A 13,759-nucleotide genomic window follows, 5' to 3' on the forward strand; every position below is an offset into this window, starting at 1 on the left:
AGCGTCGGCCAGTATTTGACGCAAAACACTGTTCATACTGCAGAAAACGCGTTTTGGAGTTCTGCTTACTCAAATAATCACTTAAAAACCCACAAAATCACTTAATAAAGCTCAAAAAATTGATACGCAACTAATACCAAACTTATGAATAATGCTAGCAACACACTCTTTAACAAACACACTCCAACACACTCTCTTTTATTGGTTGAAATTCACATGGGTCCCATAAAAAAATGTGGACCCATATAACTTTTATGGGACCCATATAAATTTTAACCAATAAAAGAGAGTGTGTTTGTTATTGAAGTGTGTTGCTAGCACTCCTCCCAAACTTATAGCTTTTTTTTTTTCTGGCTTAACTATACATTTGGTCCCTTACATTTATTTTAGGTTTCAATTTGGTCCCTTACGTTTAAAAAGTATCAATTTGGTCCCTTACGTTTATTTTAGGTTTCAAGTTAGTCATTTCCGTCAATTTTGTCACATGTGGCAGCCAATTTGCATATGTGGACTGACACGTGGCACTTGGACATGTTGACAACTGTTCAAACGGTGTTAGTGACAAAACTAACGGAAATGACTAACTTGAAACCTAAAATAAATGTAAGAGACCAAATTGAAACCTAAAATAAGCGTAAAAGACCAAATATGTAGTTAAGCATTTTTTTTACAAACTTATAGCTTATTTAAATCAACTTAAAACAACTTATTTAATCATGAATTTTCATCATTTTGCATAAACTAATAATAATCATCAAAAACAACAATCAACACATAAAAGCTACAGTTTTCATCATAATAATTCATGAATCAAACATAAACAGACGTATCAACACATAAAGCTTCCAAATAAACACATTCCTAAGTTTGTTCTTCCTCTCTTGATTTTGCTCCTTTTCTCTTGTTCTTTATCTAAACCCTTTGTCTAGCTCTCTTCTCTCTCTACCTCTTTTCTATTCTTTTACAAATAATGGTCTTTCTATCTCTACTTTACCTTTTTATATGTAGGTTTAAATCTCTGCATTTTACCTATTCACACCCCCACTCATTTGGGCTTCTCACACACAAGGTCCAATACTTAAAACTAATATTTCTACTTAACTATTTATTCTACCAACACACATAAGCAATTAAATCAATTAACCACAATTAAATAAATAAATAAATAATACATATACGAAATCCAGGTGTTACAGGGTACATGTTAGCTATTTCCTATATTTTTTGTAGGCACGAGATCTTCTTCTATCCAAATAAAGCAACCTATCTTACTAGCAAGAAGGTTTTGACTTGTCCCAATTCTAAATCAAATAAGACTCATAAAATTCTTGTATAGGCACAAACACAAATAAAATGGTGTTAGGCGCGCACACAAACAAAATAAAAAAATTAAAAAGAAAAAATAAAATAATGTTAATTGATGTGACTATATTATTTTTCTTTTAAATTTTTAAATTTGTATATGTGCGCTCAAATATATTTTATTTGGGTTTGTGAATATGGAAGCTTTTCTCACAAGACTCACTCCCCCAACGGATAGAAAGTAAGACTAGATTAAAAGAACGCACGAAAGGAATCAATATACAAAGACTGATGGTTGAGAAAGAACGCACGAAAGGAATCAATATACATCTCCGTTAATCAGTTTGGTCCTCGAAAAAATAGACGGAAAGGACCAAACTGATTAATGAAAATGTCTTTAAGGGGAGTGCAGCTATGCTCCTTTTCCTAGAGCTCCTTTTCTTCCCTTTCCTTTAATTGATTGACGACATGTGGCAAAATTGAATCTGATGGTTAGAATTTAATGACTTTAATTAAATAATTAAAAATTAAAAACAATACAAAACAAATGGAATACACGCGCGTGATGCTTGTGTTGTCATTCCATCTTCTTCCTTCATCACTTTGTCAACCTCAGCCATTGTCAATGCCCCCTTCCGGCCGTCATAGGGCGGCAGTTTTCCTCCCTTTTTCTCAATCGACCACCGCGCACACGAACCACCTCAACATCTTGTCATTTCGCATTCGCCGTTTCGCCGGCCTGTTTTGCCGCAATGACAGAACCCAACCATGTCGAAGCTGCTGCAGAGCAACCCAGCTTCAAATTTCATTTCCAAATGAGGTTCAATGTTGACAATATTTTCTTGGCCATGTTGCACATTTTGTTCATGGATATTATTCACCCATTTATCAACACAAATTGGAATTGATGATGACCTGAAGAAGTAAAAAAAAGTATAGAGTCAATATATTAACTATTGTGAAAAATAATAAGAATAAACATTCTAAAATGACAGAATAAACTATAAATCAATGATAAAGTAAACATGACAGAGTAATATAACAATTATTATACATATAAAATTAACAAAACTGCACATTGATCAAGTAAACATGAGAGATTATGTAGCACACATAGCAGAACAACAAAACTGCACAAAACCAAAATATATATATCAAATTAAAAAATATAACAGTTAACACACCTATAGCAATATTTTAAAGAAGGGGTCAATGCCAATTTAACATATTTCAAAGAAAGGATCTAACATTACACTTATAGCTGGGAGTGCTCAAATCCAAACCAATCCAAATAAAAACCGAAAACCGATCCAAAAAAACCGAAAACCGCAAAAAACCGAAGTTTTTTGGATGTGTTTGGATGTTCTTTTGTGAAAACCGCCGGATCGGATCGGATTTCGGATTGATTTCTTAAAACCGATCCAAACCAAACCGCATACATATATTTTAATATTTATTTATCTTTATATTAGTGTGTGTATATATATATATATATATATATATATATATATATATATATATATATATATATATATATATATTGCATTAACATTTTTTTTCATTTTAAATTTTGTTAATATTATATGTTATGTTAGTTTAATTTAATTTATTTTAAATTTTGATAATACTATATGTTAGTTTAATTTAATCTATTTTTTTTTTTACTTTTTATATGTTTCGAATATAATTGGTAATTGTCATTCCAAAATATTAATTTTCAATATATTATATATTATATTTTACATCAAACTTAATATTTATTTTGTTAAAAATGTCAAACTATTATTTTGTAGCGTTTTTTATAATATTTATATTTATTAAAAAAAATTACAATTTATAATTTGGATATCCAAAAACCGATCCAAATTAAACCGCGTAATATTGGATCGGATTGGATCGATTTTTTTTTATTTGTCATCCAAAACCGAACCAAACCGCAAATGAATTTATTTTTGGATCGGATGAGTTTTTGCCTCAAAACCGATCCAAACCGAACCGCGAGCACCCCTACTTATAGCGACTGTTTTAATTCAAATGTAGTAGTGAAATTTTCATGGAATCAAATGAAGCAAATGAGTGAAAATTCCATTGCAGCACAGTAACAACACAATTCTATTTGAATTTTTACATAATTTCTTTCTCTACTTGCAATAACAAAGAGGACCAAGAATAAAAAAGAGTGTAGTTTTGAAAAGGAATAATACCTCGATCATGAATATTAGTAATGACGCTGGGTTGCTCCGCAGCAGCTTCGACATGGTTGGGTTCTGTCATTGCGGCAAAACGGGCCAGCGAAACGGCGAATGCGAAATGACAAGATGTTGAGGTGGTTCGTGTGCGCGGTGGTCGATTGAGAAAAAGGGAGGAAAACTGCCGCCCTATGACGGCCGGAAGGGGGCATTGACAATGGCTGAGGTTGACAAAGTGATGAAGGAAGAAGATGGAATGACAACACAAACATCACGCGTGTGTATTCCGTTTGTTTTGTATTGTTTTTAATTTTTAATTATTTAATTAAAGTCATTAAATTCTAACCGTCAGATTCAATTTTGCCACATGTCGTCAATCAATTAAAGGAAAAGGAAGAAAATGAGCTCTAGGAAAAGGAGCATAGCTGCACTTCTTTAAGGGAACTATTCAAACATTTTTTTCTTTATGGAACTATTCGAGCCTTTATTTTTTTTTCTTTAAAAATAAATGTGAAACCAAAAATATTTTAAGAGACTATTTTACTAATTAATCCTAAAAAAAAATGATTTGGTCTTTGGTGGCTCCAGAAAGGCTGTGCGAGTTGTCAATAATAAGTTTTCGTGGTCGTCCATAAGTCCACATTCACAGCATATTCCCAAACTCATTTGTCAATTCAATTCTTTCGCAACACGCTGCTTACTTCTCCAACTTTCTCAAATGGCGTCTTTCGATGAGGCACCTCCCGGAAACCCTACCGCCGGTGACAAGATCTTCAGGACTAAGTGCGCTCAGTGCCACACCGTCGACAAAGGCGCCGGCCACAAACAAGGTTTATTAATATTATTCTTTTTTCTCAGATCTACATTCCCTGTGCACTTTTCCCGTTTAATCCTTCGTTTTTTCCAACTTTTATTGTATGATTCGTGTGTTTGGTTTGTTCAAGATCATGTTAGGCTGTGTTTTAGCTTTAAATGCTTAGGGTTTGTTATTCAACTCTTAATTTTGCCCTTTTTTTTTTTTCATAATCCTAAACTATTAAATTGATGGGTTCCATATAGTTTAGGGACTATTTATTATATTTTTGTAGGTTAGGGTTTAGAGACTGAATTGAAGAGAGTTAGATTAGAGATTAAATTGATGGTTTATTCTTTGTTAATTAATATATATACAACAAGTATTTTATCTTTTTCAACTTTTTTGTACACTTGGTATGTTTGGAATGGTTAGTTCAAATCAGGGGAGGAGACATCGAGAAACTTTGTTTGGTTGTAAGATGAGAGGAGAAAACTCTCTTTTTGTCTGCTTTCTTGTTTTTGAGCTGAGTCGGTTGAATGAACATAGCTTATGGGTTTATCATTTATGTGCTGTTTAATTTTGTTCCGATATGATTGCTTTTGTGTACCTTTTCCATTATGCAGTTGCGTCGTTAGTCTCAGTTTCCCGTGCCCCCTCTCCTTGAATAATGTCATTATGTAATATTCTAAAGATAATAACGTTTGGCTTTTTTTGTTGCTGACCTTAGGACCCAATCTGAATGGTTTGTTTGGAAGGCAATCTGGGACAACTCCTGGATATTCTTATTCTGCCGCTAACAAGAACAAGGCTGTGGAATGGGAGGAAAAGACCTTGTATGATTACTTGCTTAACCCCAAGAAGGTACGACATATTGATTGGTATTTCAGTGTTTCTTATTAGATCACATAAATGGGTTATTAATATTCATTTTATGTATTCATTGTATATTATCATTTCAAGATCGTGTTTTCTACTAAGAATATACTGTTAATTTCTTATGGTTATATTCATATGGTAACTTTGAAACTCTGTTTCGACCAAGTATGTATCTAATTTGCGTTTTCTTTTATCCTTATGCAGTACATCCCAGGGACAAAGATGGTATTTCCAGGTCTCAAGAAGCCCCAGGAACGTGCTGATCTTATTGCATATCTGAAAGAGGCCACTTCAAAATAATAGAATTTTCATACATTTTTATGCAGTATATGCCGTTAGAACCTGGATTTTAATTTTCAGACATTTGATTCTGTGGTGCAAATAAGCACTTTATCTTGGCAAATAAAGCAGACTTGAATAGTTTGCAGTGCTATTTTGTTTCTTTTGCATTGCATTGCTTCTTGAGGGTTGCGTATATTGATTGGATTAATATTGAAACACATTGGCTTTTGAGTGTTGAAACATTCTTATCAAATTTTTCTTAAATGGTCATATCTTAGTTTTTATTTGTTTCACAAGTAGATTCAATAGTCTTGTCTTTTTATTTTATACTTTGGTTTGCTTAAAAGAATGCAATATTTTCCTCTTAGTATTGGAGTTCTTGTAATGAGAATTGAGGGATTAGATTGAAAATTTCATGCGAACTAGCCAACTAGGTATGTTGTGATTCAATTCTTGGTTCAAGTTGCTCTTCGGAATCTTGAGTTGGACAATGCTTGCATTTTATAAACTAGTAATTTGATTAGTGCTTGTGGTCCAACAGTTTGTATCTCCAATGTCAATATTGTAGCACAAAAATATACTGTATAATACATAATTCATAATTTTGCCACAACAAAATTTAAAAGAGAGCATAAACATATTAGTAATAAAAATAGAATAAATAATATAAGTGATTACATTTTTAAAATCAAAATATGCACATATAAAACAAGGATTACCTAATAAGTAAAACGTGTGAAATACCAAATACCTTTTAAATTTCAAAATTCGTCAAATACCCCTGAAACTTGAAAATAGGCAAATATCTCTGAAATTGTAAAATGTCAATCAAATTGCTCAATGCTCTGTCTACTTCATCTATTTTGATGACATGGCTGTTAACTGCATACGTGGCATCTGGTAATATGGTGTCATGTCACATGAGAGAGGAAATTGATCAGGATACACATCAAAGGGGGTAATTGACTAAAATTTGCAAAATCATTGGCTAATTTCAAAAATAAAGTTGGAGAGTGGAGAAAAGTTAGTCAATTAACCCTCGTGACGTGTATTTTGATCAATTACTCCTCTCATGTGACGTGGCACTACGTTGGCAGGGGCCACATATGCAGTTAACAGCCATGTCATCAAAATAGCCAGAGTAAATGAAGCGGGGGGTCAATTTGATTGATGTTTTACAATTTCAAGAAGTATTTGTCTATTTTCAAATTTCATAGGGTATTTGACGAATTTTGAAATTTCAAGAGGATATTTGGTATTTTACTCTGAAAAAATACTATCTCCAAAACAATTGATTATGTTTTGTCATATATTATTTTGTCTTGTTATGTAACTTGATTTTCTTACAAACAGGCCCAAAGCTCCTTGAATGACATATGACACTTCCTGTTGTATAAAATCCAAGGTTGTCAAAACCGGACCGGACCGGCCGGTCGGACCGGTCGGACCGTGAACCGGGGAGCAATCCGGTCCGGTTAAGCCTGAAAACCGGGGAGCACCCGAACCGGCAGAAAAACGGACGAACCGGCGCCGAGCCGGGAAAAACCGGCGAACCGGCCGGAACGGTTTAGCGGTTCTGGCGTTTGTTTTTTTGAGTCCAGATTTTTTTTTTTTTTGAAAAAAAAAAAGAACTGATTTTGATGGGAAGAAAATAAAAGAAAGAATTGGAAGCGTTTTACGGTAAAAAAAGAAATCAAGGGCAATAGAGATTGAGTTTCTCATACACATAAATGGAAATCCCTCATTTATATGTATAGTACCAAAGAAGAAGGAGAAACATGTAGTCACTAGAAGAAGATGAAGAAGGATGATCTGTATTCATTACTAGTGAAATAGAGAAAATGAGTGATGAGAGAATATTGAAAGGGTGGAGGCCACTTGCTGAGAAGTTGAATGTATGAGATAAGAAAGAGAGGGTGGCGGCTGTTATTATTGGCTTTAACACTGCTACTCATTTTTTCTAGTAACATTTTAGGGTTGAGATAGTGGGCTTGCCCTTAAAATGTACAAGTACCAACGCATACTAAAAGTCTAAAACAGCCCACTTATATTTGTAAAAAATAAATTGTTTTTTCCTTTTATATACAAAATATTAAAAAAAATATATGTATTTTCTTTTATACTAATGTACTAAATTTTTTATTTTATATTTATGACATTTTATCTTTTCAATGTGTGAAATTAGGGAATATTGAGCAATTATTTATATATTTTTATTATATATTAATTAAAAAATATATATTTAATTAAAAACGGTCCGACCCGGTTGAACCCCGGTCCGACCAATTGAACCTTGAACCAGTAAGCTCACCGTTTCGATGACCGGTCCGGTTCTGACAACCTTGATAAAATCACCCTTCGAAAGCCTAATGTCAAGATGAATTGCACATGCAACTCATGTTGGTAACAATGGATGAAATTTGGGAGGAAGGGGGAGAGAGATGGCGTGAGTTTCTATAGGTTTGATTTAGTTTATTTACTAAATTCTAGATTCATGATTGGGGACTCATTCATGAACTTGTTGCTTGCTTATGCCATGTGAGAGTGCCGTTGGGAATTGGGAAGGTAAGGAATTCTGCATAATTTCGTTTAGACCTATGTTCAGAAATTGAGCTGTATCTGACATATCGTAACTCCGTTTTGGATGGTATTTACAATGTCTGGAAAGCCGACGAAATTTCCTTCGTTTGGGTGTCAAATGTCAATCGCATATAATTGGTTTTGTCCGGTACTTACTGTTTTGAAAAGCACCTAAATGCAAACTTTGTCAACTTTGAGCATAAATAACATAATGTAAAATGAAATAGAGCAGCCAGAAGAATTATATATAACACAAACAATTTTGAAATAAGGATCATAAACAAAGTCAGTCACCTATATTATATAAATGGGCATCCATGATTCATGATGTTTCAATATTGATGATACACAACGTCATTTAGACCATAATAACATTTATATATGACACATCCGCGGCGAAATAGATACAAACAAGTTAAAATATGATTGCATACACTGTTATATTTCAAATACCTTTCATTTATATCCCTATCGCGCTACAATAAGTTCTTCCAACTTACCAGCATTGCCATCATCTGTAAGTACCATTATCTCATCCTCAGTTATGAAATTATATCTACTCCCAATTTCTCTTAGAAACTGATATACTTCAAACATAGTAGGCCTCTCCTTTGGAGTTGAAGTAACACAGTTGCATGCAACCTTGAGAAACTGAAAAAGTTCATGATCAACACCCTTCCCAACTAATGATTCATCGATTGCGTCTTTTAGGCTAGAGTTGACTGAGAGCTGCATGATCCATTCTACCAAATTTCCTTTAAATGTTTCTGGAGCTTTCGCTACATGAGTAGGTCTTTCACCTGTCACCAACTCAAGTAGCACAGTTCCAAAGCTATAAACATCTCCCTTAGGAGTAGCCACCAAAGTTGTTGTATACTCGGGAGCAACATAACCTAAATCACCAAACTCACCATTTACAAAAGTACTCAAATGTGTATCAATCGGGTTCATCAATCTAGCAAGGCCAAAATCGGATATTTTTGGCTCAAAATCTGTGTCCAACATGATGCACTTAGAGCTTATGTTTCGGTGGATAATACGAGGATTGCAGTTGTGATGAAGCCATGCAAATCCTTTGGCAGCTCCGATTGCGATTTTGAGCCTTATAGACCACTCCATAGTACACTCGCCAGCATCAGGATGTAATTGATCATGAAGAGTGCCATTCGGCATATTTTTATAGACCAAAAGTCTCTCCTTTTTGGCGAGGCAAAAACCTAAAAGAGGAACCAAGTTACGATGTCTAACTGTTCCTAGTGTAGCCATCTCGGCAGTAAATTCTTGCTCCGAGTGTTGAGATTCCTGTAATCGCTTAACCATGAGTGATGTGCCGTCGTCAAGGACAGCTTTGTAAACAGTTCCTGATCTTCCAGTCCCAATAACATTGCTTTTGCTGAAGTTATTAGTAGCCTTCATGAGATCACTCAAGTTCATTTTTGAAATTGACTTCTCAAACATTGAAACCTGATATGAAATTCAACACAATTAGGCATAATATAATACAAAAAAATACTGCTTTTTAAATCTATATAAGAAACTAAATTGTCAGAAACTGTTGTCAGCTTTCTAGTGTAGAAAATGCATCATTTGTGTGTTGGACGCAAAAAAAAAAAATTAAAAAAAAAAAATTATTGGATTCTTTGCATTTGACATGGCCGTATGTAAAGAATTTTTTTTTCAAGATTAATATAATCAACAATGTCAAGAAGATATTGTCAAAAAAAAAAAAAAGACAACAAAATATAGCATTTATTAAAAATGTTACAATTGAAAGCAATATCAAAATATACTATGCAACAAAATGTTATCCGTGAAATTAGTACTTTCAACTGAAGATGTTTTCCATAATTGATTATCTTCCAAAACAAAAACCAATCTAAGAAGACAAAGTAATATATGATCCAGGGATAATATAATCACAAATGTAATAAGAACAAATACTACTCTGGAATCTAAGAACTTACACGCCATATATCAATTTAGCCTACCTTTATTTTCTTGGTTCCCTTTAGGATTCGTGCCCACTTGTTTCCTTCAGGATCTTCTTCCTTTTTCCTGTGTGAAACACGGCGCACATAGAAGAACAATCCAACAGCCACTCCTAATGCTGCAAGAGTCACACCACCAACAGCTGCACCAGCTATAACCGCAGTGTTAGTCTTTGAAGATGCCGTGCAAGCCTTCAAGGGCGGTCCGCAGAGTGCTGAATTATTTGCATAATCAGCCTCCGTAATTGCTACATTTTTTCCAAAATTTGGAACTTGGCCCGTCAAAAGATTATTTGAAACAGTAAACATCTTAAGCCGCGTGAGCGAAGCAAATTCCAGAGGAATTTGACCGGTAAGTTGGTTCCGGTCAAGTTTAAGACTATTAAGATAGGTACAATTAGCAAGCGACAAAGGTATCACTCCGGTGAAATCATTTGAAGATAGATCAAGAGTGACCACAAAGTTGAGTAGATTAGATATATCATCTGGAATGGCTTTAGAGAGGCTGTTTAATGAAAAATCTAATCCTGTTAAACTCGAGCAATTACGAATTCCTCGAGGAAACTCGCCCTTGAGTCCCATATTAGGAAGTTTGAGATTCAAAACCCTATTCTCATCAGGGTGCCAACATTCAACACCAGTAAACTTGCAAAGAAACCCTTCAGTTTTGTTGTCGAAATTCCAATTTTCCAGATAATTGTTTGGGTCTTTTAGCGATTCGTGTATGCTTTTTAAGCAGAAGATGTCACTATCAGTACCATAGGTCATACTACAACTAATCAGCAGAAAGAAACTAACAATAACATGAGTATTGAAAATTCTACTACTCAAAACCATCTTCACCAAAGATCCCAAACACACATATAAAAAAGCCCAGACCAAGTTATTCAGATACTTCACTCAGATTAGTATTTAATGCAATCCACAGCAGAAACTATAAGTCCATATCATAGCATAGCACTGTAATCCTCCTAAGAACACAACCTAAAACAAAAATCAATAAACAGCATCAACACAATTCAGCACTTTACCACATCAACCAAGTAAATCATAAACAAAAAAGCAACAAAAAAAGCGACAATTTTTTTCCTTAAAGACCAAAATTCACAGTTGACACAAAAATTACTATACAGTAATACAGATATATATAAAAATAAAAAAAAAAAGTTTTTTTTTAGAAACCCAGTAAGAATTTATTTGGCATGAATCAATAGAAGCAAAAAGTGAAGAAACCCAGATTAAAAATCACATGAATTTTGCATAAGGGTATTAAAAAACTCACCTGGGTTATTAGCAAACCCAATTTAGGAAACAAAAAGGGTTGTGCAGAATAAGAATCAGAGAGTGTTATAGTACAAGAATTGTGAGAAGAAGATAAAGACTGAGTCAAAGAAAGAAAAAAGATGGATATGATTTTTAGTTTACTAAGGTGAGGTGAGGTGAGATGATCAGAGAGAGAAGACAAGACAAGAGACCGGGAAGACTTGGAACAGGTTTGTTTGACCAAAGAAAAAAGACTTGGAACACGCATTAGCTCAAAATCAGGGGCCAGGCATATATTATCCGTCCTAACCAAAGAAACTCACTGTCATAATAAACTTTTCTTTAGTGTGCCTTTAACTTTATGAAAGAAGTCCTTTCCTTTATTATCAAAACTTTAGATAAAGAATTGAGCAATGATATAGGGTTTGGAAGGATTTGTATCTCTCTGGTTTTCTCTGACGTTTTATCTTCATCTTTAAATTACGAATAAAAATGAGAGAAAATCATTCTTTGGATTAAGAAAAATGATAGAAAATATATTGGAGACATCCAAATTCGGGTTTGGATATCTGGCTGTTGTACTAAATAAAATCGTTTGATCTATCAACATAGTGAGACACAAGTGGGAGATGCTTGTGTCACTTAACTATTTGGTCTTAGACTTGAATTTCGATCGGTGTGTATGGAGAAACATTTGTTGGAATATGTCAACCCCTTAAATGAATTTCAGTTACTTAGAGGGAATTAGTTGCATGCGGAAGATACCTTTGGTTTTTTTTTTTTAAAAAAAAGTTCCATTTTAAATAAATGGTAAAGATTGATTACCACTTATTTTATGGAGTAAGTCGTTTGGTTTTAAACGGTTTAAATTCACTATAGCATCAGGTGGGATGGGTAGCTACTGGTTACATCAAGCAATCTGGGATTAATTAATGCAGAAAATTTGGGTCTCATACCTATTTTGATATCAACCTTTGGGAAATACAATGTCATTTAATTTTTATTTAGTAAAAATAGTTGTCATTTACAATTTTTATTGTATTTTTTAAATAGTTAAATATGTTTTTAGTTCCAATAAAATGGGAATCTTCTAAGTTTAGTATTTACTTTATTTTTATCATATTTTAATTGGCTATAAAATTATTCTTGCTCGTAGTTTTAGTCCCCATTAAAACTAAATTTATTTCATTAGCATAAAAATAAAAATAACAATTAAAAATTAAATTTGTTCAATTATCATTAAACTCTTAAATTTTTAAATGATTTTTTACATGCATATTTCAAATATCACATAAAATTCGTTTTCAAAAATTTAGAATTTTTTAATATAAAATGAATTAAATATAAATTTTGAAAGACAAAAGTTCAAGATGAAAATAACAAAAATCATGTTTAGAAGTTCAATTTTAGCTCATTTTTTATGGAAGAACCTTTTATGATTTCTAAACATACTTGCAAAAAACATATTTAACCATTTTTAAAGTACAACCTATAAATTGTTGAACATAAAACATTTTATCTGCTAAAAAATAAAGACTGTTGGATATTCCGCCTTCATTGCGGTCCGCCCCCATCTGCCTAATTGCGGCAGATGAGTTGCCTTCATTGCAGCCTCCAACACCTTCATTGTGTTGGGTGTGAAGGGGTGGATTTAGTCCCACATTGCTAAGAGATATGGCCTGTGTAGCGTTTATATAGCTTAGGCAACCCTCACCTTACAAGCCGGTTTTGTAAGGATGAGTTAGGCCCAATATAAAATCTGACATGGTATCAGAGCCTATCCTAGACCTATTGTTGGGCTTCCCGCATCGTCCACGCTTCAGGCCCATTGGGCCTGAGCGTGAGGGGGTGTGTTGGATATTCCGCCTTCATTGCGGTCCGCCCCCATCTGCCTAATTGCGGCAGATGAGTTGCCTTCATTGCAGCCTCCAACACCTTCATTGTGTTGGGTGTGAAGGGGTGGATTTAGTCCCACATTGCTAAGAGATATGGCCTGTGTAGCGTTTATATAGCTTAGGCAACCCTCACCTTACAAGCCGGTTTTGTAAGGATGAGTTAGGCCCAATATAAAATCTGACAAAGACTAAACTATACAACTTTTGTTTTATGAGTTTGATTTTAAAACTATTTTTAGGACTGGGCAAACTGGAGGGTCAAGGGAGTGGACAAAAACTGAAAATGTTGTCCCTTAATAAACCACGGGGTAATTTTTTATCCTCTACACAAATTGTCTAAAATACCAAAATCACGTTTTGTTTAGGGATGACAACAATAGGTAGGATATGGCCGATAGGATACTATAGTCCCATCCTCATTTCCGCTATTTGAAAAAAATACATGTGCCCATATTCATTCATTGATTTTCGTGTTTTTCTCTCTTTCCTATTTTTTTCTTTCAAACCAAACAGACTCTAAATGGATTGGATATTTTGTTGTCATGTATTGTATCATATTTGGTGGATAAAATATTATTGTGTATGACA

At 33.8% G+C, this 13,759-nt stretch overlaps 2 protein-coding genes across 2 annotated transcripts; one reads left to right on the forward strand and one right to left on the reverse strand.

Moving 5' to 3' along the window:
- The first annotated feature begins 4,119 nt into the window (after positions 1-4,119).
- LOC123893014 (cytochrome c) lies at positions 4,120-5,738 on the forward strand. Its single transcript, XM_045942928.1, has 3 exons — positions 4,120-4,321; positions 5,015-5,148; positions 5,368-5,738. Exons 1-3 carry the CDS (start codon positions 4,210-4,212, stop codon positions 5,461-5,463), a joined length of 342 nt encoding a protein of 113 aa, XP_045798884.1. The 5' UTR covers positions 4,120-4,209; the 3' UTR covers positions 5,464-5,738.
- Positions 5,739-8,285: 2,547 nt separating this feature from the next.
- LOC123889207 (probably inactive leucine-rich repeat receptor-like protein kinase At5g48380) lies at positions 8,286-12,197 on the reverse strand. Its single transcript, XM_045938429.1, has 3 exons — positions 11,296-12,197; positions 10,014-10,997; positions 8,286-9,489 (listed from the first exon to the last, which is right to left on the reverse strand). Exons 2-3 carry the CDS (start codon positions 10,848-10,850, stop codon positions 8,494-8,496), a joined length of 1,833 nt encoding a protein of 610 aa, XP_045794385.1. The 5' UTR covers positions 10,851-10,997; positions 11,296-12,197; the 3' UTR covers positions 8,286-8,493.
- Positions 12,198-13,759: the final 1,562 nt, after the last annotated feature.

The sequence above is a fragment of the Trifolium pratense genome, linkage group LG6 (assembly GCF_020283565.1).
Source record: "Trifolium pratense cultivar HEN17-A07 linkage group LG6, ARS_RC_1.1, whole genome shotgun sequence".
NCBI lineage: Eukaryota > Viridiplantae > Streptophyta > Magnoliopsida > Fabales > Fabaceae > Trifolium > Trifolium pratense.